Raw genomic sequence first — 24,748 nt, 5'->3', positions numbered from 1 at the left:
GATATGATCGTTTGTTTCTCAGTCAGGTCGTCTTCTTCTCGGCATCGTATATTGTAATTAATGAAAGTATGAAAAGTTCATGCTCGGATATATAACAATATATAGGTATAGATATGTGTACCTGGGCGAAGTGACCGGCCGCCGTCATATGAAAGTACACCTAAAATGACGAAGAAATAACCTTTTAAGTGGGGGTCTAACTCTTTTTTTTTTTGAGTTATGGGCAATGTAAGTTTTTTTTAAACTAAACCAAAACTACCACGGATTTTTTTATGTTACTTCGAAACTTTTCAACATTTTAACATATTTTTTTTTTATTTTAAAGCTATTTAGATGTCCTTTCAATCAACATATGCAATTAAACCAAACTTATGTAAATTATTATTATTAAATTGAAAAAAGTAAATTTTTTTTATCAAAAGTTGGAATTTTTAAAATTACATCTCGTATTACTCAAAATAATTCAATATTTAGCATGGGTTATTTTGGTTGTGTATATTATTCTACGGAATAATAACTAGAATACCTTATAAGTTTGGTTTTCAAATATTGATTTTGTAGTATTTCTTCTGCTGCTATATGGATGCGATCCAATAATTGCTCACGGCTCTCGATGACAACAGCATAAACTTTCTGTTTCATGTATTCCCACAAATAAAAATCTAAAGACGTTAGATCGGGAGATCGTGGTGGCCAGGCTATTCTACCTCCACGCCATAATAATACGACAAAATCATGCTGAAATACAAAGGACTACACAAAGGGTTTCATTTAGAGCTCAAGCTTGTTTGCAGTTAGGTGGGGAACACTTTGAAAATCTCATAAATTAATCAAATAAACATAACATTTATTTCCTTGTTATTTAATTATTATTATTATTATTAAACCACTTTATTTTCATTCTATTTTTAAAAAAATTTAACTTATTACATTATTTATATCACCTCTAGTGAGTTTATGCCTAAGTTAGACTTGATGTTTAGTAAAATTATAAATTGCCAACAATTAAAATCACAAAAGACCTGTAATGTTTAGCTGCGTATAACTCTGCGATTACGAAAGATTTGAAAACCAAACTTATAAGGTATTCTAGGTATTATTTTGTGGAATAATACACAACCAAAATAACCCATACTAAATATTGAATTATTTTGAGTAATACAAGATTTAATTTTAAAAATTCCAACTTTTTTCAATTTAATAATAATAATTTACATAAGTTTGGTTTAATTGCGTATGTTGATTGAAAGGACAATTAAATAGCTTTAAAAAAAAAATTGTTCTAAAATGTTGAAAAGTTTCGGAGTACCATAAAAAAATCCGTGGTAGTTTTGGTTTGGTTTAAAAAAACTCACATTGCCCATAACTCAAAAAGAAAAGAGTTAGACCCCCACTTTAAAGGTTATTTCTTGGTCATTTTAGGTATACTTTCATATGACGGCGGCCGGTCACTTCGCCCCGGGACACATTGTATATAATATTCATAACAGATAAACATAATGGGTCATAATCGTGTATCGTACATGTGACCCGTATCTAGCACATCCCAGTGTGTTGAGTAGTTTCGGAATATATATATTGTAATATAGATAGATAAATTGTCGGGTTTTACTTCTCGGAACAATTCATACCTACACACCTATACCTATAACCTATACCTATTAATTCCGAACATTTTCATACTCACTCACCTTTTAAATCTTCTCTGGACTTCCACAAATAATTTAAGACCAAAATGAGTTATATCGGTCCAGCTGTTCTCGAGTTTTAGCGAGACTTACAAACAGCATTAGATTTTTATTTATATAAATAAAGATTGTTTCATATTTATTGTTTACAATTACGATTATCATATTGTGAAGTAGGTACCTAATTACCCATGCACTTAAATATATTTTTTACACAAATAGTAAACAACTATTTACTACAAATTTTAAATTGAGGTATACAACTCATTACTGTTATTTTTACCATATTATTATTACAATGTGGTATTAACATAATATCTGAAAACAGTGAAAACCTTCCAATATATTAAATATTTACTTACATATTATACTTAAATTAAGTCAAGAAAAACATCATTATATTGCACATTTTAAGGATTATATATTTATATGTAGTGTGATTTTGAATTTTTTTTTGTTCCATTATTCAAGATTCTATGCGCAGTAAAAGTATTAGTTTTAAGATGATGTGTGTTTTTTCCGGGTCTTTTATCAACATTCTGCGAGGTATTTTCAACATCAGCATTATTTCTGATAGAAAAGTGAATCTTATTGGTACTTTTGAGATGTGAAATTGAAAATTCCCAGTAGTTTTAGAAAGCGTTGTCGAACAAAAACAATAATAGTAATTTTCATTTATATTATAAATGTATTTTCTATACATGCGGCATATGGTAATATTCAAAACTTTTGGACTTTTTTTGTGTTATTCATAGGCTTCAATTTTTCTAATTTGGTAAATTATTAGTTAGGAATTCATAACATTGTACATTCAATTTACGTTATTTCTAGCCAAAAGATAATTTCAATTTTTATTAATATTTTTTTAATTTTTAAAATGTATTATTTATAGGACACAATGTCTCCGCTCAGAATCGATTTTCGTATGCAATGTTTTAACATTGAATTCAAATAAAACACATTTACTACAATGGCATGCTCGACAACTACTTTAAAAACAGCAGAGAAGTACCCATTTGTCTACCTTTGTAATGTTGTTTTCGATTCGAAAGCCTGAAAATCTAATACAAAGTTTCTAATAACTAAGTTGTCCTTAAGGCAGTTAGGGCATACCGCAAATAACACAAATATGATGCACATTATTTTGTAATTAAAATTTCAATTTGAATAGCTTTACGGCATTATCCATTGTATTATAATATGGTTCTTAAAAATTGTTCTAACATGACAATCAATCAGACCTATATTTGATTCAGATTTATCAAATCATCAAGGTAAACATTGAAATAAGTTGATACCCTTCACAAAAAGCAAATTGATTTAAATTATTCAATTCACCAAGATGTTACAGCCACATTATAAGTTTAGGACTTTTTTTTTTTAAATTTTATTTTAATTGTGTCAATCACTAGTTTTTTTTTTGGTAATGTAGTTCTATTTTTAAGCAAATTATAATTTGAATGTCTAAAATATCATTTGTTCTTACATCAACATTAACAAGTACCGGCCGTTGTTGCTAGCACTCGGATGGGTGTAATCCGTGCTTTTATAGCAACACATCCTTGCCAATTGCCATACATACAAACGTGTTCCAACCACCCCCCCCCCCCCCCCCCACACACACACACACACACAGTACCAGGCAAATGACCTTAGTAGTTGAAACCTTAATCCCAAAAAAAAAACTATAAATTAAGCAAGTACTAAAATATAATTTACCTATTCTTACTCTAACCCCCTTGTACACATTTTTCATATTTGTAAAAATATATTTATAAAAAAAAAAATCCTTGGCACGGGCGTGTATGAAAAAATATTTATGCAAAGATAGCTAATCTAAATATTATTTCGGTACTTCGATTTATATTGTATTGTATTATATTATGTACGTACTTAACAAGATTAGGAAATTGTAGGTACATATACAATACATTTATACGGTTACTATATAGTACTATAATGAGTATAATGTATTTTACGTACATTATGTGTATATAGTGCAAATTATTATTTTATTTACTTACAGTTCGATTTCGAGTTTGAATATTGTCATATCAAATATAATAAATAGAAATGTAACAAATAGAAACTGTATTGACAAGAAATGTCACTTTTAGTCTTTCACCATTATTTTGTTTGATAACAATGTAGTTGTAGAATCTAATAAAAATAATTTAAAACATAAGTTATAACATTAGTATTCATATAATATGCCTATATATTTTATATTCATCGACTTTTCAATCTAATACTAGTAATACTATTGTTGTTTAATTAGATAAACTTCATTACGTTACCTATTTAATAAAACATTTATTATAACATTGCATTTCAGATGCACAGAACCTACATAATAATACACATAGCAGTATGCTAAAATGCACTGGTCAGTGGTCACTGAGTGTCGACTGAGTGTCGTATTGAAATCACGCGCAAGACACAGCAGTTTTATAAAATTTGATATAATATTATTACCTAATTAATAGTCTACCAAATTTTTAAAACAAGTCATGAACATTCTAAAATTGTCAAGTTTTGTAAATTTGCGTCCTACTATGTGTCAACAATCTAGTGTTGAATATTTAATGTTGATTAATTTTCTTCGTTCAATAAGTTTCTGGTATAAAATATAAAGCTTAGGGTTGAGAAGAAAATAAGAATAAAAGTCATGGGCAGAAGGTTTGGATTTCACTGTATGAGTTCATCTGGTAGAAAATTTGAATGTACCCTCCTATTTTTGATCAAAAAGATTTTTACATATTGATGAGATCGTGGCGCGTTACTATCATAAAAATCAGTAGTAGTAAAATTTAAAATATTGGATAGGATTGTGTTCCAAGAATTAAAAATAACAGAAACCACTGCAGCTGTGTAGTAGATTTCAGGTGTAATACCTGGTGTTATTGACCATTGTAATTGATTATTGAGGTGTTACATTTAAATTTAATTATAAATCATTGTATACCTACGAATAACGATTCTGTGTTTCAGAAGTAGAGTTTCTTAAGATATATGCAACTTGATTCCAAACTTATCTTAGTTATTGAAAAATGACGAAAAATAATAGTGCCAAATTATTACCTTCGTCATTATTTTTTAAATATTATCCGAAACCTGGGGTTTTTCAATACAGAAAGATTTTCTATGGGAGAAAAAGGTAAAACAGCCTAATGGCACTGAATTAATTTTCAACAATAGATATCGTTGTCGTTTTTCCATAGATATACGCAGTATACTAAACTTATCGTATAAAGTATTTGAGTAAATGCATTTGAATACTATTAATATGTAGAATTTTAAATACTATGTTAGATTTATTCGCATTTGAAAATCAAAAAAGTACTCTGATATAATTATCTTCAAAATTCAAAATAATTTGTCGTCACATTTCAGATCGTTTTTTGATAATCATCAGATATATTATTTTATTTATATTGAAAATCAAACTACTAAACATTTATTTGAATACTATTTAATTATTTAACATTTCATTAATAACCATTAATTGTTTAATTAATAGGTACTAAAGTATTTTAGAATATTAAATTATAATATACTTTTATTTATTTTCATTTTTCAGTATAAAATTGAGAAGATAGTACAAATGTCTAATGATATAGTTAAATATGAAATCACAACTTTAAAATAGAAATTACTTATTAGAGAATGTATTTTCTTACCTACTTGTAAAATTAAATAAGTAATACCAAAAAGTTTTTATATTCCTACTTACCAAGTACATGTATTTGTTTTTAAATACTATTTTTCTGTTCAGGCTTTTCTAATGTAAAACGGGTGTATTTTTTAAAATGTAGTATTCAATGACATCAGCATTATATAATATATTTTACTGGTACCTTTTGTGGGCAATTCGGTTGGTTTTCGCAGTCATTGGACATCAAACCCTTTATAATATAATGACTGTAGTCTGTATTGTATAAATATGATATTGATCAAACCTTTATGATCGCAATGATAGTAAGTCGGTGTAACGTCGTTCGTTTAGAATCGTTCTTATTGTCACTGAATCACAGTACAAAAAACAATATCCCTCATGTAATGCCTCACAGCTTAAATGTTGTACATAAATGAATAAATAATGAATAAATAAATATCGTTATTACTGACCCCAGTGCACTAAATTATGTTTTTGTTGACTTTTGCGTAATGTACCTAAATATACAGTGGCCAAGAACTAATAACCGATTCAATTATAGACCATGTTATTCGCTCTTAATTTGATTTCATTGGTTCATCCTTGGTGGTTAATATAATAGATGTACCTACGCCGTTTCTATTCGCTTTATTTATGATATGCAATATATATATATATATATATATGCACATATTATACATAAATATTAAATATGTTAAGCTTTTTATTTTTAAGTGCATTATAAACTTCCACTGCGCAAGACTCTAAAGCTGAATAATGTTAGGGTTAGTTAGGAGAGTTAGAGTTCAATACAATGCAATGCAATGTAATAAAATTAAAATAATATATATATATGTAAATTATAATTATTTATAGGTTTATGCCTGTGTTGTTAATTTATTTGTTATTGATACATGGATTTATTTTATATATATTATATATTCTGAGCAGAGCTATAAATGTATTGGTTTTACAATGATTATGTGTTCAAAGGAGTTATCAAGTAGAAAATTAGATATGGTTTGTACTTGGGTGAGTCAAGAGTACTTTTTATATTTTTATATTTTTATATTAATTAGAAACATAAAAATACAAACATTAATTGTTAAAATTGTTAGATATACTAGCTTTATTATTAAAATAATCATTTGGGTACCAAAAAAAGGACAGCCTTCACTTTGAATCATAATTCAAATATTCATCATCGAGTATATTAAAGAAATATTTATACAATTCTGATGATAAGCCTACATGAACCATAAACAAACAAACAAAACTCTATTCAAAACACAGTCATTGACTCATTATGAGGCCACGATTGGTTTCAAACTTAACCAGATTCCATTCTTCGGTTTAATACCACCTCCAACATGAGACAATTTCAAGGGATTTTCAGTTTTTTCACACGGTAAAACTTCGAACTTCGAGATTATTTCTGATAAACCTAATTTCATTTCCAATTCAGCCAAACGCTTACCTAAAAACCAAAATGTCAATAAAACAAAAATAAAATACTGAGAATAAGAATATATAAATATATAATACCTATACAAAATCGAGGTCCATCCCCAAACAACAATTCAGTGCCACTAGGTCGTTTTGATTTTTCTTCCGGAGAAAACCTTTCCGGATCAAAAACGTCAGGATTAGTAAAATATTTTGGATCATGATGAATGCTGTAAGTTGGTATTATTATTTTTTGGCCTTTTTCGATGACTAATGACGAGTCCGGGACATGATAAGTCTTAGTTGCTTTTCTGAATAAAACAATTGTCCCGTTGTTCTTGCGCAATGTTTCTATATAATATAATATTATATTTTAAAAAATAATAGAATATGCAGTTGTTTATTTATTGAAAAAATATTGAATGTGTCTAAGTAAACAATATTTTAAGACACGCCTTAAATTATATAGAAATTTGGTTACCTGTTAAAACCATGTCAGCGTAATGGAGGTCCATCAAATAATCGTTGGTAAATTCACCACCATGTTTTTCTCTCTTCGCGATGATATGTTCACGCAATTTGTCTTGTACATGTTTATTTATTGCCAACTCATGTAAACAAAAACCCAACGTATCGGATACCGGTTCGGCACCAGCAAAGTACATTATAATTGCATTTGAAATAATATCCATTTCAGTGAATTTCTCTAACATAAAAAAAAAATTATAAATAATAAGTTAATTTACAACGTATATTTTATTTCTCACCTTCAGGAAACGACGTATTATTTAGTACAAGTTCTTTCCTAGCTTGCATAAGTGTTTGGGCCACATCGTTCCTATTCACATTGTTCTTTTCTCTGTACTCGATTACACTTCTTAATGATGAAATAAAATATTCCTCAACTTCTGGTGGGGTGGGATTTATTTTTAATATACTCGATATTTTTGGTGAAATCATTACCAACGTGTTGGCAAAAATTAGCCTAAACGATGGTTTAAATATCAATTTTGTGAACTTTCGAAATTCGTTGTCTTCGTCTGTCATACTGCCTAATTTCAAACCGAAAGCACATGTCCCAATTACGTCGGTGGCATATTTATTCATGATATCGTGCACATCAAACTGATCAGTCGTCTTCGATTTCCTATCGATATATTTTATCATCTCTTTGCTGCATTCTTTAATCTGACTGTGCATCAGCTTGAGTTTACCGGATGTAAATCCCGGGCTTATTTTTTGTCTCATGATCTTCCACTTTTGGCCATTTGTGAATAACAAACTTCTACCCAAAAATTTAGCTGATGGTTCCATTTCTAACCCATGGTCTGTGAAGTGCGAAAAGTCCTTGATGAGCACGTTGTTTATTATTTCCGGATCTCGAATCATCAAGAAAGGCGTCCTCATCTGATAAAACCCACAAATTTTTTTATCTGGAAACTGTTTGTAAATGTTGTCGTACGTATCGTTAAGATTTTCAAGCATCATCGTCGTTCTATAAAAGTTCCCGAACAACGGTACCGGCTTCAAATGCGGCACGTTAGCTTTCCTCCATTTTTCGTACGTGGCTGTTGAATAATAATAAAACAGTATACCGATCACTGTGGTGCATATCAGAGTAAACGAATCAGTTAAACAATTGATCATCCACGAAATCATCTTTAGTTGTAAGTATTAAAATGGTTCCCAACTTTACGAACACGCAATTGTCACACACGACTGAACGACTGAACGGAGTCTCACTCAGCCACGTCTGTTTGTATAATTTTATAGGAACGCCATTCGTGGTTGTTTACAATTCATGATTACTCATACAAATTATGGCACACGATATAAACAGATACTTGCTTCGAGTATTGTTGTAATTTATATATGCACAGTGTTGATTATATTAAAATACACCGAGCTTATCATATAAAAAGTTTCAGTGGCGCACAGAGGTATTTTGAGAGCACATGCAACTATCTAAAGTTACCCACCCACCCCGTCCCACCCATTTTTTTAAATTTAAAAACAAAACGTTTTTTTATTGAACTGTTATCTGTAAGTGTAATTCACTTAAAATAACTAGAAATAATAATTAAGATGTCCACACCAGAAACCTGAGACGTCTTAGATCAGCTAGATCTTACCTTTACATTTCATTACAATACATTATAAATATAACATATTTAATACTCAATGAAATACAAAAATTTTAATTAAAAAAAAAAATAATAAGATTTTGTAATGACATTATACAGTTAACACTTTTTATTTTTAATGTAAAGCTTTAAATAAATATGGACTAGTTTTACTAAAATTTTCAATAACTTCTTCATAATTAATGTTTATGTCATTTTCACAGGACATAATCATTAGTCCTTCTAATCGATCATTTCCCATTGTAGATCGTAGTCTAGTTTTAATGAGTTTCAACTTTGAAAAACTTCTTTCAGTTGATACACTTCCAACTGGTAAGGTCAAAGACAGCTTCAACAAAATATAAATATTTGGAAATAGTGTATGAAGACCATTGCGCATAAAAACCCTGTAAAAAAAGTTGTACATAAATAAGTAATTTAATACAATTCAGTAAACATATTGAATCCAAGAACATTAAAAAAAAACATAGAAAATAGCAATACAAGATTTTTTACCTGATTACTGGTAACAAACTTCCATGATTTTCAATTTCATTTTTTAAAGAATCACTATCATCATCAACATCGTTATCATAATTTTCCGTTTCTAATTCGAATCTGAATCTTTAGCTATTTCATTATCACTATGTAAATATTTTGGCAACTCATCAGTTTTAAGAAAAACATCAAAACATTGTATGAAATTTAAATATTCATCACAAATGACTTCTGGTTTTAAATATTTAAAAAAAAATAAATATCTTATATACGCTGTTATTGGTATCTTATCACCATATTACCCGTATTGTCATTTTGATTACGTATACAAAAATATAATAATTCATAATATTAAATATTAAATATACGAGCGTATCAGCTAAACAGTGTACAACATTAATATTCGAATATTGTATTATTCTTGATTCAGATGATATAACAAATAACAATTATTACTGTTTCTAATACTTTATCATTTAATATGTTGTAATTATAAGTAACTTGTAACATCATATAAGTTGTCGTATAGCATTGTCATACTTTACTCGTTTACTCCTATAATTTATCTAGGTACCTATAACCATAGAGACTATACCTACCCACCCACCCCCCACGAAAGCACATGCAGTTGCACTCCTTGCTAACCTGTCTGGGCGCCACTGAAAAGTTTACTATGCCACTCGATTTGTCAAATGAGTTAAATGCTTAAGGTTTTTTTACGATTGAGTAATTGTTTTCCGCTCAGCTAAACTAAGAATAATACTGAACATTTCACATCAAAGATCGTATATCATTCATCGACCAATGTCATACATGTATAACTTGGAACATTGTCAACAATGTTGGTTGTATTTATATTTTGTATCTTTTTTTAAGTACTTGAATATGCGTTTTGGTTTTTGAGTAGATATATGGAATTGAAAACAGTTCATGAATATCGGATGAGAAATTTTCCGAGATCTTTGGCATCAAAGATCTCATTTTCACATTTTTTACATTTCTATAGATTATTCATGGGCTAATTATATTTAAATATTTTCCTTCACTATCACTCCACGCTTTATTATGTGTAAGATGGTCCAGTAGCCTATATTTGTTGCTGATCGGCAACCGGTACAAATACTATATACTGTTTACTAGGGCATCATACAATTATAATAAATAAGTACGATTCACTAATATCATAATATTGAATTATTTGTGTTTTATATCACTTTTAATTACAACTTGTTGTTTTAATCCTGTACTACGCGTCGTCTCTATAGTCACGACTATAAATACCATACGCAAGTGTATGATCTTATACTTCTGGTTATCCGGAGATAAACATAATATTCTTTATGTTCATAGAGTACCTATGCGAAGTCCATCTTGAGACCATCATAATAATATATAATATCTAATGAAGTATGATTAAATGAATATAATATGATATTAACTTTAAATATTATCTCGGTACTTCAATATACATTATATACGTATAACCTGTTAAAGTATGCACGTACTTAGCACGATTATTAAATTATGTAGTTGCATTTATATACATATTACAGTGTGAATGTATTATACATTTAAACATAATACATACATATATAATATGTATTTGTTTTTATTGTTTTTATTTACTTACAGTCAAATTTAAAGTGAGGATATAATAAATATATAATTATAACGAATAGTGGCTGGGTAGACAGGACACAGGAAATTTCACTTTTGGTATTATACTACCTACTCCAATATTTGGTTTAATGATAATGTAATAGGTAACAACATTAATTTAAAACGATAAACCGGTAGTTACAACATAATCATCATATAATATATAAGTATAGATATGTTTTCAGTTTTGTATTTATTGACTTTTCGATTTAAACATTCAGAGGCGTTCTCAGGATTTTTTATTGGGGGGGGATATGAAAATTTATTTAACGGTGAGCCGTGGTAGCAAAGCCCCCACCCCTTTTTTGAATTAAAAAACAACATACATTAAATTATAACAATACTATATTTTTAATTAAAATATTAATTCTACAAAATTATATCCAGTTTTCTTGATTTTTGAGCCATCACATCAAGAACTTCTTTGGCATCAATTGGAATTTCTCTATGAACGGCCAACAATGTTAAGCCGTTAAGACGATTCTATGAATGAAATATAATTATATAAAATATGATATACGAAGTTATAATATTAATAAAAATATGTACTCCTTACTTCAGTCATTGAGTTTCTTAAATAGGTTTTTAGTCGTTTCATACATGAAAATGATCTCTCGGGAGTGGATGTAGATACTGGAATGGTACATAATATTTTTAATAATTTATATTATTTTGAAAAAAAATTTAGGAGACTACTATTCCTTTTCATTTTGAATAATTTACAATTTACAATTTTTATTGAAAAGAAGGAAATAAGTTTGATGAAAATCGTAAAATATTTTAAATATTATCACGTAAAATACACAGATAAAAATTATTATTTGTAATCAATAATATTATTATACATAATCAATGCTACCAGTGCTACCACCTTACTTGCTTTTATTAATAATTATAATGGTATTATATCATTATAATGTTCAATATCAGATACCTTAAAAAAGTTATACCTACCTACCCGTTATTTAGCACTAAAAAAAAAAAAAAAAAAAGGCCATGGGGGGGGATCTATCCCCCATATCCCCCCCCGTGAGAACGCCCATGTAAACATTGTTGTTGAATTCGAAAAACTTTATCACGTTACCTAATCAATTATTATATATTTACTATACAATTTCACTTCAGATCCATTATAGTAATATTACGACTTAAATAAGTGTCACATTGAAATCACATGTTCAAGACGTCACTTTATAAAATTAAATATTTTCATTATTTTTTATCTGATAATAGTTTGCCTAATTCTTAAAACAAGAGATGAACATTCTAAATTTGTCAAATTTGTTGTAAATTCGTGTTCTAAATAATTTCCTCCTTTCAACACGTTACACGTGTAAAGGATTTAAAGAGCTGAGGGGAAAAAATAATAAAAAGCGTGGACAGAAGGGTTGAATTCTCCTGTATAAACTCGTCAGGTAGAAAAGATTTTTGCATACTGGTAACTTCCATGGATTAAGGACGGGATTGTGACAAGAATTAAAAAAACAGGAATTTCTGCAGCCGTGTAGTAGATTTTAGGTGTACCTCGTAATTGTGACAACTATAATAGATTATGAATGTGCTAAATTTTTCTTCAATAATAAATCATTATTTACCTACGAATTATAATTCTGTATTTCTGTGAGTTGGAAATAGAATTTCTTAGGATATTTTATAATTGTTTTTATATTACCACAAGGTACTATACCATAAGAGTAATTTATTTTTCAATTCGAAAGTTATACTGTAGGTTAAACTAATTTTTGACAACATTAAAACATACATAATATGATTATATTATGTCATAACTCACATTATAAGGCCCTTCTCTCTATGATTCTACTCGTACGACCAACCCATCAATATAAGTAATAGGTACCAAATAAATAATAATAATAAAATATATACTATATAACACATAAAACTACCATGAAAAAATGTATCTGAATACATATACTCAAGCCTAAAACTTAAAAGTGAATTATTGAACACTTTTTGATCCCCGTCTGAAATGTAATGATTCATTAAAAATAATTGTCGTAATTGAGTATAGGTGCCTACTAACTACTAAGTACAGGTACCTAGGTCACTGCAATTAGTTAGGTATGGATATGCTACATTTAAATTCAATAATAAATCACTGTAAACCAACTAATAAATAATTTTGTTTTATATTTTTATTTATTTTTATTACATCGTATATTGTTGTTATTGAATTATATAAATCAATGTCAACGTATTGTGGTAGGTGTAATTTATTTTATTTTGGTGTTCATTAAATCACAACCAACAACTTGAACGCGTTTAATATAACAAAATAATAATTTTCTCTTACGACTTGAGTAAAAGTAGTTAAATACTTTTCAACTTTCAAGTACCTACTCGAATGCGTATTTTGAATATTTTTAAATAGATTACTTGGACAATGATCGGTGCCTATTTAAAATAAATTATTAGTTTTTAGTTACCTAATATATTGTCTATTTTTAATTATATTTACATAAATATTTTATTAAAAACTTCACTTCAGTTTTAGAACTAAAACAAATTAAATATGTAAAACTGTTAAAAGTAGTCTATTTTGTGTCAAGCCCGCACCGAAAATTTTCGGTAACGTTTTTCCATCCAGGTAAAATCGAAATCCCAAGAAATGCTGGGCATATCCCCTGCACAACCAAACACCGAAATCTAGGGCACCCGAGAATTGGACCAAAATTCATCTTCTAAAAAAAAGGTATGCGATAACTGAACGGTACTGTTGAATCAGAATGAAAGTATTTGAAAAAAAGATATTTATTATTTGACAAATTGTATTTATATTTGTTAGACAAAAAATAATAATTAGTTAATAATAAACTTTATAAATTCGTATTAATAGAATATTTGAGTGCTATACTTTTATGGTCCAATCTCCGGGTAGTAAAATGTAAACAAATATTTTTTGTGATGCAGATAGTTACCAAATAGTAGAAATGTGGCCCAATTCGCGGGCGCCCCAAATCTATACCATGGTCCTTACCAGGGAGGGGTCCTATTCAGGGAGGGGCCTGGGCCCAGCTCCCCCCCCAGACATATTATTCCTCAAGTATTTTTGATAATTCTACAGATCCTAATATTTCTATGTTTCAAATTACATGTAGGTATATCTGATAATACACGGTGAAACTTCCATATAACGAACTTCCATTTAACAACATTTTCTATTTAACGAATTATTTTTGAGAACCATGACCTTCATTGTTAATTAAACGTACATTTATCTCCTAATAACGAATCTGATGTTTCTATAGAACGAAATAATTATTCGATAAAAACTGGTTTTGTAAATGTTGTCACTATCAAATTTTAAACATAGTTCTAAAATTGTGCATGAACAATGTATCCGATAAAGATAAGACACCGGAGGTAGTCAAACTCATTAGTTTTATTGCAGTAGGTATTTTAAAACTTAATGATATAGAAACTTTTTAAGAAAAAAGTACAATTTATAAAAATAATAAGCAAACAAAGTCACTAAGTATTTCTTTTGAATTACAAAATTAAAAACTAAATTAAACTGTAATATTATATTTGATGTTATTTTTTACATAACGTATACAACATAGAAGTATATACACACATCCAATAACATTTTTAAAAAAAGTTGAAAAAAAAACGTAATTCTATTTAACGAATTCCTCCATATTACGAATTTTTTTTGCTGCTTATTCGACTTCGTTGTATGGAAGTTTCACTATAATATATTATTATTTATTATACGTATCATTCTGGGCTGCACAAACCAAGTTAGTGCTATCTTAGGACTTAGTGCATGGTGGATAGTGATTCCAATATTGTAATTTTACATTAACAACAAATTATGCCCCCCCCCCCCAGATCTTTGCTCTAGATCCGTGCCTGTCCTTACAAAATATAAACTTATGGTTACATCTTATAATCATATAATATTATAACCTCCTTGTATGACGCGTAAACATTTTTCATGAAACTGTTGTCAACTTTTTCGTAGAATTATAGTCTCGTCGTTTATTTTAGCAGACGTCGATTAATGTAGAGACAATGAGACATGATAACAAAATAGTATGTTTGGCTCGTGCGGGAAGGCAATTTCAGTCTTGGGCGCTCGCGACCGAAATACGCATCACTTTTTCCTGGCCACTCAATATACTATTTGAATTTCAATAAAGTTCTTACCTAACTAAAATCATTATTTTTCTTTCAAATATATTAATTTCTCCAAAATTAGCTTAAAATTTCTACATTTAATCAAATTTATATTTGTACTAGATTTTTTGGATGCAGTATTAAATACTCGTGCGAACAACCTTGTATTACATTTTCAAGCATTTTGAATAAATGAAAACATATTACATACACTTATGGAAAAAACAATTTAATTTAAAACTGGTTAGGTCTAACACATTTTACAGTTTTCTCACCAGTCTTAAGTGTACATGACTACATACATTCAAATATGTACAGATACGTGTTTAAAATTTTAAGCACTCAGATCGGTGTCATATTTGTATTTGAAATGCGTATTCGAATACCTACCGTCTTTCAAAAGTATTTGAGTATAGATATAAATTATAAATACACTTTGAAAGTATTAAAAATACTAGACAAATATTTTTTTTGTATACTACAAATATATTTGTACAATATGTAGCCATGTAGCCATGTAGGTATGTTTATCAGGAATGTATACTTAAGATGATTACCTAATAAATATTTAAGAGACCTACTCGTATGTCTTTAATAAGAGGCATTATGCATTTTTCGTAATAAACAGCATTATACCTATATTCTATAATATAATGAAACGAAGAGGAATGTATTAAATTTTACTGGCGTAGTGGCGTGGGTAATAATCATAGGTAGAAATAGGATTCTAAAGATTATAGAAAAGTCAACTGAACTGAAGTCTAAAATGGGTAAGGTCAAACCGTCATTCTCATATCTCAACTAAGGCACGACAACCTGACTAATAAGTAATAACTTATAAGTTATAAGTATAATAACTAAATATCAAACATAGTCATTATAAATTATAATATAGTATTGGTCCATAAATTCAAAACACCTATATAAGGTGATCCATTTAACATAAGACACTTATTCTTTTACATAGGTACCTAACTAAATAACTTTAAAACATTACAACACAACATTTGAAAAGAAATTGTATTTTTTTTTAATCATTGTAATTGTTCATACGTTTTTACTCTTTTAAATAACAACATTCATTTTTAATTTAAGAAAATATTATTCGGAATATTTGAATTAATAAAAATCAAATTTCAGACAAATAGTTAATTAGCTATTCTCACCACACCAATAAACTTAAAACGTATCCTTTGTGACACTAATTATACATACTTGCGCATTATATGCACTGAACTGAAATTTATAGACAGTATATTATAATTGTAAAAAATATAAACTTGAGTTGATAAATATTTTTAGGTGAATATATATGGGGGCAAAACAACCAGGAGTTACTTTTCTGTAACATCAAGGGGGGCTACAGAGTATAGACCCACATCCACCAACATTTTAGACAGTTGAGCCACTGCACAATAGTTAAAAGTGCAGAGTTACATACGTTTTCTAGTTAGTAAAATATGAAATATTTAAATACCATAATACTAATGACTTTCAGGAAAGAATAAAAATACCATAATATTAGGATATAGAGCACACATTATTTAAAAGTGTACAAATTTAACTTATACATACACGTTTTATTTAATTTTCTAGTTGAATTTGATTAAATGGTTTGGAAACCTTAAAACATGTTTGGTTGTAAACAGTATGTAACAGTATGTTAAGGTCCAATTGTTGCTCAGACAACTACTTAAATATGGTTTAATGCCCAGTGGGTATTGATAGAAGGAATATGGGACATGTTATCGGTAGGAAAAACAATATTATGAGGGGTATGTTTTATTAGCATTATTTGAGCAACACCAATTTTTTTTTTTTTGATACATACCACTGCATGTAATATCAATTTTTAGATATTTAAAAAAATTAATTAGCTCCTTTTTAAAAATTTTTCAACCGCTGAATAACTTAAATAAAATCATTGCTCAATCATAATCATGAGAAATAGAACCTTCTGCTTTAAAATAATATACAAATATAATAAATAAATAAATTACATATTATTATAAGATACAAATGAACCTATTAAATTTAAAAATGTATATTATTGTTAATAATATTTTTTTTCGTATGTGTATTTTAAGAATCATCTTCTGTGTCTTCGAAAATCATGTTAAGTAAGTCAGTTTTCAAACATTCTTCCACTTGAAGTTTATGCAATGTACCCCATCTAAGCAGTGTAGGTAAAAACTGCAACCTTATTTTTTTATCCAACTTAAATGGATTGTCATTGTTATTCTTCCATCTGTAAGAAAAATAACACATGTAATAATTATTGAAATTTCAGTTTCCCAATATAAAAAAAAAACATTATTTTATGTACACTAAACATTAATATACTTTTTCCTATTTCTAATACCATATGTCCATGTTTATAAATTAAAAGTAATTGTTAATTACATCCGATTTAGGTGAATACAAAGGTCTTTTAATTTGCATTAACTATTTAATATGGTTGATGAAGTCAAATTCACTTTCACACTATTGTGCATTAATGAATGTATATAAACATGGGATGAAACATAGCAATAAATAATAATATATCTAATTGTAAAAATATTTTTTTACAAATACAATATTAACTTCTTCTCAAAGTCTAATTTTATGTACACTAACATTTAAATTAACTTTATTATTAATAATAACTCTATTTTTATTTCATACAAGATTAACTTTATAATTAAAAATTAAAAAAATTACCAGTTTAAGTTATAATCTATACAATGATAAAAATTGTTACTGAAAAATAAGTTTATAATACAAATTTTCACCAGACATGACTTGCACATATGATTTGACCACCATTATTTGCACTCACAAGGTAATATTATGCTGCCATAAAAATAGTATAAGAATGAAGAATAAAGAGTTATAATGTAATAAAGCATTTATAATTAAATTAAAATTTTTAATTGGATACCTTCCCACCCAAACTTTAGTTATTATTTAAGGTTTTAGTAATTTAACATAATTAGTAAAAATGTTTGTACATACTTATAAGTTTGTTTTTATTCATAAAACATAGTATACTATACATCTATATTCTATAGTCTATAAAACATCTATAAAACATTGAAAGTAATACATTTTTATTTTTTACCATTACTAATGATGTTATTTTTTTGTTATTGTTTAATTATTAATTTAAAATGCATAAAATACTAAAATGTAAGTATAAGGATAACTTAATTTGTTCTAACATTACTTTGGAGTTTCCTTAAAAAAAATAGTTGAATCCTCTTTTCAAGTACAAGATATGTACAAGATATATTATGTTGTACTGTATATAATTATTTATCAAAAATACACTTTAAAACTTACTCTTCTCTTGTGCCAACTTGAGCGTACACAATATTTGTATCTTTTAAATGTTCCTCATTGTGTTCAATCTGTTTCTTGATGACTGGATCGGCTATATCAATTAAATTATGATTGAAAAAAAGGAAAAAACATCAATAAAAATTGTTACTTTACTGCTATGGCCGACACTAAGTGTGCCATACAATAAGTATCAATCACATACCAATAACGCAGTCCGAACACCAACTCTCACCGCTCTCGTCGGGCGTGCCGGTGAAAACGACAAAAGTCTGCTGTTTGGATTCCTCCAATGTTTTCATGAGCGCAATAAACTCTTCATAGTTTTTCGTACGATGCGAGTGAACCATGTTTAGTATTTCAAATAAATTTATGCAATATTAGTTATTACACATAAAAAACCTACAGCAAGAGTAGTAGTGTAAGTGGCAACTTTAAGTGAGTAAACAAGGGTGTGTCATCAATCGACAATAATATTATTATTAAATTAAGGTAAGTTATACCAGTGCTTATCGTAAAAATATCACGAGACTAAAGAGGTATCATAAGTATGTGAGTTACGAATATTTTCATTATCGTCGACGTTCGGAGATTCCAGCAGGTGGTTCGTGGACCGTAGTTTTTAGTACTTTAAACTTTTAAAAGTAGTTTTAGTACTATTTACAACCAATACAAGTATTGAAGACTGAAATATTAAACATAAATTACACAACATCAAAGTTCAACGTGTTTAACATTGGTTGTTGTTGTAATTAATAATTATTGTTACTTGTTGTTGTTGTTGTTTTCGCTGTTATCACTCAACTCCCGATGTGATAGCGGTGATAGTCGACGATTGAGTGGGGAGGACGTGGTATGCGGACTACGCGGCTCACAGACCTTGAGCTGCAGTTGAGCATGCTTGGACCACTATTGATACTATCAGACCGAAGTCGGTGGCGTTTCCCCCGTTCGATGTGACTGGGGTTATCAATAAATGTTTGTACAACCACAGAGACGACTGCGAAATTTCTCTCCTCAGCCCTCGCCGCCCATACAGTAGCCGTTCGTACGTGAGTGTGCGTGTGATAACGTCACTTCATAGTTGCGACGTCCAGCGGTGTACCAGTTTTTGTTTTTTTACAGATCTCTACATATGTCCTTTACAGACTCGTGAGTAATAAAAAGTCATTGTTTTTATTGTTTAATTATATATTTTTTTAATTAGAAATCGTTACACATAAATGCAATAATTATTTAATCACACTCGATAATTGGTTCCACTTTACCCGAGTCCCAACAGACTTCGTCGAGCGACAATGTTATAATACCAGAGCTCGATTATAACATTAATCGTTAATATTTTAACAAATCACCAGTGACTACATACACGTAGGTGAATTTTAAGGTTTATTCCTCCTACTCGTCAGTCCATTAATTCATGTTGCACCATTTTTTTAAGATTTTATTTTTACTTTTTATTATTGTTTACATTAGACTACTGTAATTTATTGATTAATAATATATAAATATATTATATGTAGATAATATATATATATACATATATATTATAAACATATTTGGGTACGCGGCACTTAGCTCAGTCCTTGATGTCATCATTCTCGATCAGTTCCGGTCACCACACATTGTACGGCACCAAAGATAACTTGGTGGACCAAGACTTTAATTGGCATTGTTATAATAACTTTAACAACCATCAAAAGGTTTGTTTATATACTACCAACAATTTGAAATGTACTGTCGCAGACATTAACATTTTAATCTAACATATGTTGGTAATGATATCTACAATTATTGATGCGCTTCGAAATTGGATATGTTGCAGCCTAATTTTCTTCATGCATGAATGGATTGATTTCAGTTGGTTTATGAATTATGATAAATAATAATAAGTCATAGGCCGCAAAAAACTATCTATCAATAGTTGGCATTTTTTTTAAACTTAATTTTATATATATATATATATATATATATATATTTAGTTAACAACATGCAAATGTCAAAACAAATACTAAAAACAATATTTGAGGTGTGGTTAACTCAAACCAAATATCTATATAACCATGGTCTGTGAGTTTTTTTAATCTAATTTTTAACCATAAGGAACTACAAAACCAATTTCATATGATCTTCGCAAACCTGCTGTTAAATTTTTTTTTCTTAATCAAGTATTAAAGATCTAAATTAGACTAAGTGACTAATAAATTAGTTCTAAATTGTTTTTGGATATTGTAATGCATTAGTAGTTCATTATTACTGAATATTATAATACCTACCTACGGTGTTGGTATTTAAATGTCAATTAGTTTATTGTCATTAAGAAAATCATAGTTGAAAATCACAATCTAATTTGGTGTATTTTATTTTATAGAAGTGCAATAACATGTCGCAGTGCGACGTTACAGAAGCCGGAGTCCCGCTCAACTCGCCTGCTTTTCTTTCTTGGCGTAAACTTCAATTAAGTAGAGCTAAACTCAAGGCTTCAAGCAAAACATCAGCGCTTTTATCAGGCTTTGCTATGGTATGTCAAAATATTTAGTTGTGTATAAAATATATTAATTATAATTACATAATTAAAAATATTAACTTTCTATAGGTGGCAATGGTAGAGATGCAAATTAGCGATGATTCTAAAGTACCAGAAGGAATGCTTATAGCATTTGCTGTATGTACCACCCTTTTAGTTGCTGTTCACATGTTGGCTCTTATGATAAGTACATGTATTTTACCAAACATTGATGCTGTATGTAATCTCCACTCGGTAAGTCTCGTACATGAAGCTCCACATGAACGTCTACATTGGTATATAGAAACTGCATGGGCGTTTTCAACACTCCTTGGTCTTTTATTGTTCCTAGCTGAAATTGCCATACTATGTTGGGTCAAATTTTATGATATATCTAAATATGCAGCATGGTCTGCTGTGATTATGTTGATCCCTGTCCTAGTGATATTTTTAGCATTTGCAATACATTTCTACCAATCGATGGTAGCCCATAAGTATGAAGTGACTGTGAGTGGTATTAGACAATTAGAGCTTCTAAAAGAACAGATTGAAGCTGGGGACTTAGAACGCACAAATGGATTATTACTGAATACGCCAAGTACACAAATTGTTTGACATTACCTTCAAGTGAGCAAATGTCCTAAATAACCGTTCAGTTCTTATAATAAATATAATTTATAATGGTGCTTTATTAAACAAAACTTTGAAAAATGTTCACATAATGACATAATGTGTTACTATGTTTGACTTATTATCTTGACTGTTGTCTGAACATTTTATTTTTACCATTTGCCATATATCTTACCTATACTATAAATTAATCTTGTTACTCTAAATATTTGATGAATACAAGCTACACATAGTATATATTATATTATATTTTATATTATTTTTCTTTACGGAGCTCAACATTTCCTAGACTAATTATAAAGTTTTAAGTTTTATATTAATAAACTTTTGTTAAATTGTATATATTTTAACTTTAAACAATGTAATAGAATCTATATTACTTTGCCAATCTGAAAAACTAAACATTATCTAGTAACTTTGTTATTATATCTTCTATATGTTACTATATACATAGTCATTTATTGGCCTTTGATCAAATATGCTACATAAAAATAAAGAATGTTATAATTATACTAACTCACAAAAGTGAATCCTTTAGGTATTTTAATTTTTAACTTTATTATTTTGATGCAGTTTAATACATTTCTAAGAACACTTCTGTTTGGTGTTAGTATTGTTAATTATAGCATAATATATTAGGTAAAACATTTTTGGTTTGTATTTTTTACCATATATTTTTAATATAATTTTTTATACAGATATTTCTCTGTCACATATTTTTCACCTTCTACGCAAAAAAGGTTAATAGCATTTTTTTTCATTCAACTCATAATAATTTTGTTTTATATTATTATTATTGTTATTATTTTTTTTTTTTACGTATACATTGTTTTTATTTTCATGTGATTTAATTATTATACCTACAATATTGTTGTTCAGATAGTTCTATGTTATATTATATGTGCATAATATATATATTTATAAGAAAAACAATGATTTCAATTCATTCCATTTGTTAAAACTATTCATTACAATTCTATTCTTGTCTCTAATGACGTTAATGTTAATGAAACTAACGCTTAAATGCTTAATGTATGTAATGTATATGTACTTATTAGAACTCTGTACACTTTTCAAAATTGTGATGTATTTTTGTATACAGGCGATAAGCAATAATAAATGTTAAAATATTGAAATTGCTGTTTTTGCTGTGAAGAGTGTAACCTTGATCAGTTAATCGATACATGATATTATGACGCGATATCAATAACACTTTATGAAATAATTTTTCTTTCTATTGTTTAGAACAAATGTTTATTGCTTTTTAACACGGAATGGTCCATTTACCTGGCTATTTAAATTATCTATTACATTTTTATAAAGTTTAAAATATTAATCAATTTTTATTCACACATGAAAGTAAAATCACAGTCTGTGGTAAAATGTTATTTTTATGGCGTTGGTATAGATATCGGATATAAGATGAACGGAAACAATTGTAAAGGGGTACCCCTCAAGCTGTAAAATGTATGATTTACTGACTATTGACTAATACTCTGCTCATCAAACCGTTTAATATTTTGAAATGTTTATTCATAAAGAAAAGATACCTAGTTGAAATGTACTACCTATATAATATTCTACATCTAACTTTAATGCATCTCTATTTTTAGATAATACATTTAAGTTGTTAGAAAAATAAAAAAATAACAGAATAATTACTTGTTTTCTTTAAATGTAATTTTATAAAATATTAATATGAAATAAGTTATGTTTCAACCTCAAAATAATCGACTTAGACAATAAGTGTTGTTAAATGGATCATCCCGTATGTGCTATGCATATCATTTATTATTTCCCAAGAACCCCACAAATTATTATTTTAATCACATTCACTTTTATTTTTTACTATTAATATTCTCAATAATTTCAATCATGACCATTTTGATTTCATCATGAATTATCAGACAGATGTATGTGATTATAATATAATATTATTATTGCAGCGTGTTTTTAACTAAATATTGTCATGAAAAAATTAGCAGATCTGTTATGTTTAAAATGCAAGATGCAAGAATATGAACAGTGTTAATACCTAACTATCATTAGTACTAATAGTGTTGCTAATAACCCTACGTATACCCACGTCAATACTATGTAATTAATCATATTTCCAGAAAAACTTTTCAAGTAAGTTGATTAGGTTGTTATTGTTGTGCATAACATTTTTTCACATTACGACGAAGATTGGTTTTTGTTCTCCCATCGATACGCCGTGACTCGTAACATATTAAATTTATCGACAATCTTAACTGCGTACAAGCGGGTCCCGTGCTTCAGTGCTTGTTTTAATATTACGAACACTTTAATCGTCGTTTTTATGGTGTTCTTAACCTTATTCGTTATTAGTTATTATTGTCTTTACTACGTTTATTTATCTTACAATTTATAAAATAATGTTAAATTCGTAAAACGTCATAGGGTTTGTTTCGCCATTCGAACGGTATAGAAATAAAATATTATTTTTTCTCTTGTGCAAATGCCTTTTCAGTATATTTTGGAAAGAACGTCGTTCACTCGTTCATGAACGCACGTTCACACGTTCACGTTCATAAATAGTGAACGATACGTGAACGTCACTTGTATTTTTAAAATAGAACGTGAACGTGAATGACGTTTATATTTTTAATGAACTTGATCGATTTTTAAGACGTTTAATTTATTTACCATTTAATACATTTATTTTTATTAATCATATTATAATAATATTTTTCACTATAGTTCCTATTATATCGAATTAAAATTTAATTAGTAATTACTGAGAAAAAAAATTTAATGAACGCCCAATAAACGAGTTCCTTTTTTAAGTACTGAACGTGAACGTGAACGAGTTCATTTTTTTAGTGAACGTTCCGAACACTGCCTTTTACAAACCGCATAAAACCAAAACTGGAATTCGGTGCGCGAGATGAGGGTACCAAATATTATTATTATCATTGTATTTATTCATTTAGCTATTACGACAGTAATGGAATAGGTACGTAAGGTGTAAAATGTATTATTCGGTTCGCATGAATAATAATAATGGTTCGACAAAAATAAACGAACCGGAGTTCAGAAAACTCGTTTTACAAAGAAA

General features: G+C 28.4%; 3 protein-coding genes and 1 long non-coding RNA gene across 11 annotated transcripts; 1 reads left to right on the top strand and 3 right to left on the bottom strand.

The window, feature by feature from the left end:
* Positions 1-6,445: 6,445 nt before the first annotated feature.
* Positions 6,446-8,600, bottom strand: LOC111030035 (probable cytochrome P450 6a13). Of its 2 annotated transcripts, none has more exons than XM_022309344.1 (4): positions 7,557-8,600; positions 7,271-7,483; positions 6,889-7,140; positions 6,446-6,820 (listed from the first exon to the last, which is right to left on the bottom strand). In XM_022309344.1, the coding sequence occupies exons 1-4, from the start codon at positions 8,446-8,448 to the stop codon at positions 6,648-6,650; spliced, it is 1,530 nt and encodes a 509-aa protein (XP_022165036.1). In that variant the 5' UTR covers positions 8,449-8,600; the 3' UTR covers positions 6,446-6,647. The 2 variants fall into 2 exon arrangements, with proteins under 2 accessions (XP_022165036.1, XP_022165035.1); XM_022309343.1 differs by having other exon boundaries at positions 7,271-7,495; positions 7,557-8,597.
* Positions 8,601-11,396: 2,796 nt separating this feature from the next.
* On the bottom strand, positions 11,397-11,784 carry LOC111030081. Its single transcript, XR_002604062.1, has 2 exons — positions 11,626-11,784; positions 11,397-11,552 (listed from the first exon to the last, which is right to left on the bottom strand). It is a non-coding gene; the product is annotated as an uncharacterized LOC111030081 (long non-coding RNA).
* Positions 11,785-16,976: 5,192 nt separating this feature from the next.
* On the bottom strand, positions 16,977-19,418 carry LOC111030044 (thioredoxin domain-containing protein 17-like). 2 transcript variants are annotated; one of them, XM_022309359.1, is made up of 4 exons: positions 19,303-19,418; positions 18,739-19,218; positions 18,537-18,627; positions 16,977-17,460 (listed from the first exon to the last, which is right to left on the bottom strand). In XM_022309359.1, the coding sequence occupies exons 2-4, from the start codon at positions 18,881-18,883 to the stop codon at positions 17,295-17,297; spliced, it is 402 nt and encodes a 133-aa protein (XP_022165051.1). In that variant the 5' UTR covers positions 18,884-19,218; positions 19,303-19,418; the 3' UTR covers positions 16,977-17,294. The 2 variants fall into 2 exon arrangements, with proteins under 2 accessions (XP_022165051.1, XP_022165052.1); XM_022309360.1 differs by lacking the exon at positions 19,303-19,418 and having other exon boundaries at positions 18,739-18,935; positions 19,037-19,273.
* Positions 19,419-19,559: 141 nt separating this feature from the next.
* Positions 19,560-21,725, top strand: LOC111030041 (calcium release-activated calcium channel protein 1). 6 transcript variants are annotated; one of them, XM_022309353.1, is made up of 5 exons: positions 19,574-19,685; positions 19,741-19,904; positions 20,057-20,236; positions 20,905-21,054; positions 21,130-21,725. In XM_022309353.1, exons 3-5 carry the CDS (start codon positions 20,123-20,125, stop codon positions 21,652-21,654), a joined length of 789 nt encoding a protein of 262 aa, XP_022165045.1. In that variant the 5' UTR covers positions 19,574-19,685; positions 19,741-19,904; positions 20,057-20,122; the 3' UTR covers positions 21,655-21,725. The 6 variants fall into 6 exon arrangements, with proteins under 6 accessions (XP_022165048.1, XP_022165044.1, XP_022165045.1 ...); XM_022309352.1 differs by lacking the exon at positions 19,741-19,904 and having other exon boundaries at positions 19,571-19,685; XM_022309354.1 differs by lacking the exons at positions 19,574-19,685; positions 19,741-19,904 and adding an exon at positions 20,359-20,393 and having other exon boundaries at positions 20,120-20,236.
* Positions 21,726-24,748: the final 3,023 nt, after the last annotated feature.

The sequence above is a fragment of the Myzus persicae genome, unplaced genomic scaffold, assembly GCF_001856785.1.
Source record: "Myzus persicae strain clone G006 unplaced genomic scaffold, MPER_G0061.0, whole genome shotgun sequence".
NCBI classification, from domain to species: Eukaryota; Metazoa; Arthropoda; class Insecta; order Hemiptera; family Aphididae; genus Myzus; species Myzus persicae.
This window is presented reverse-complemented; position numbering and strand designations above follow the sequence as displayed.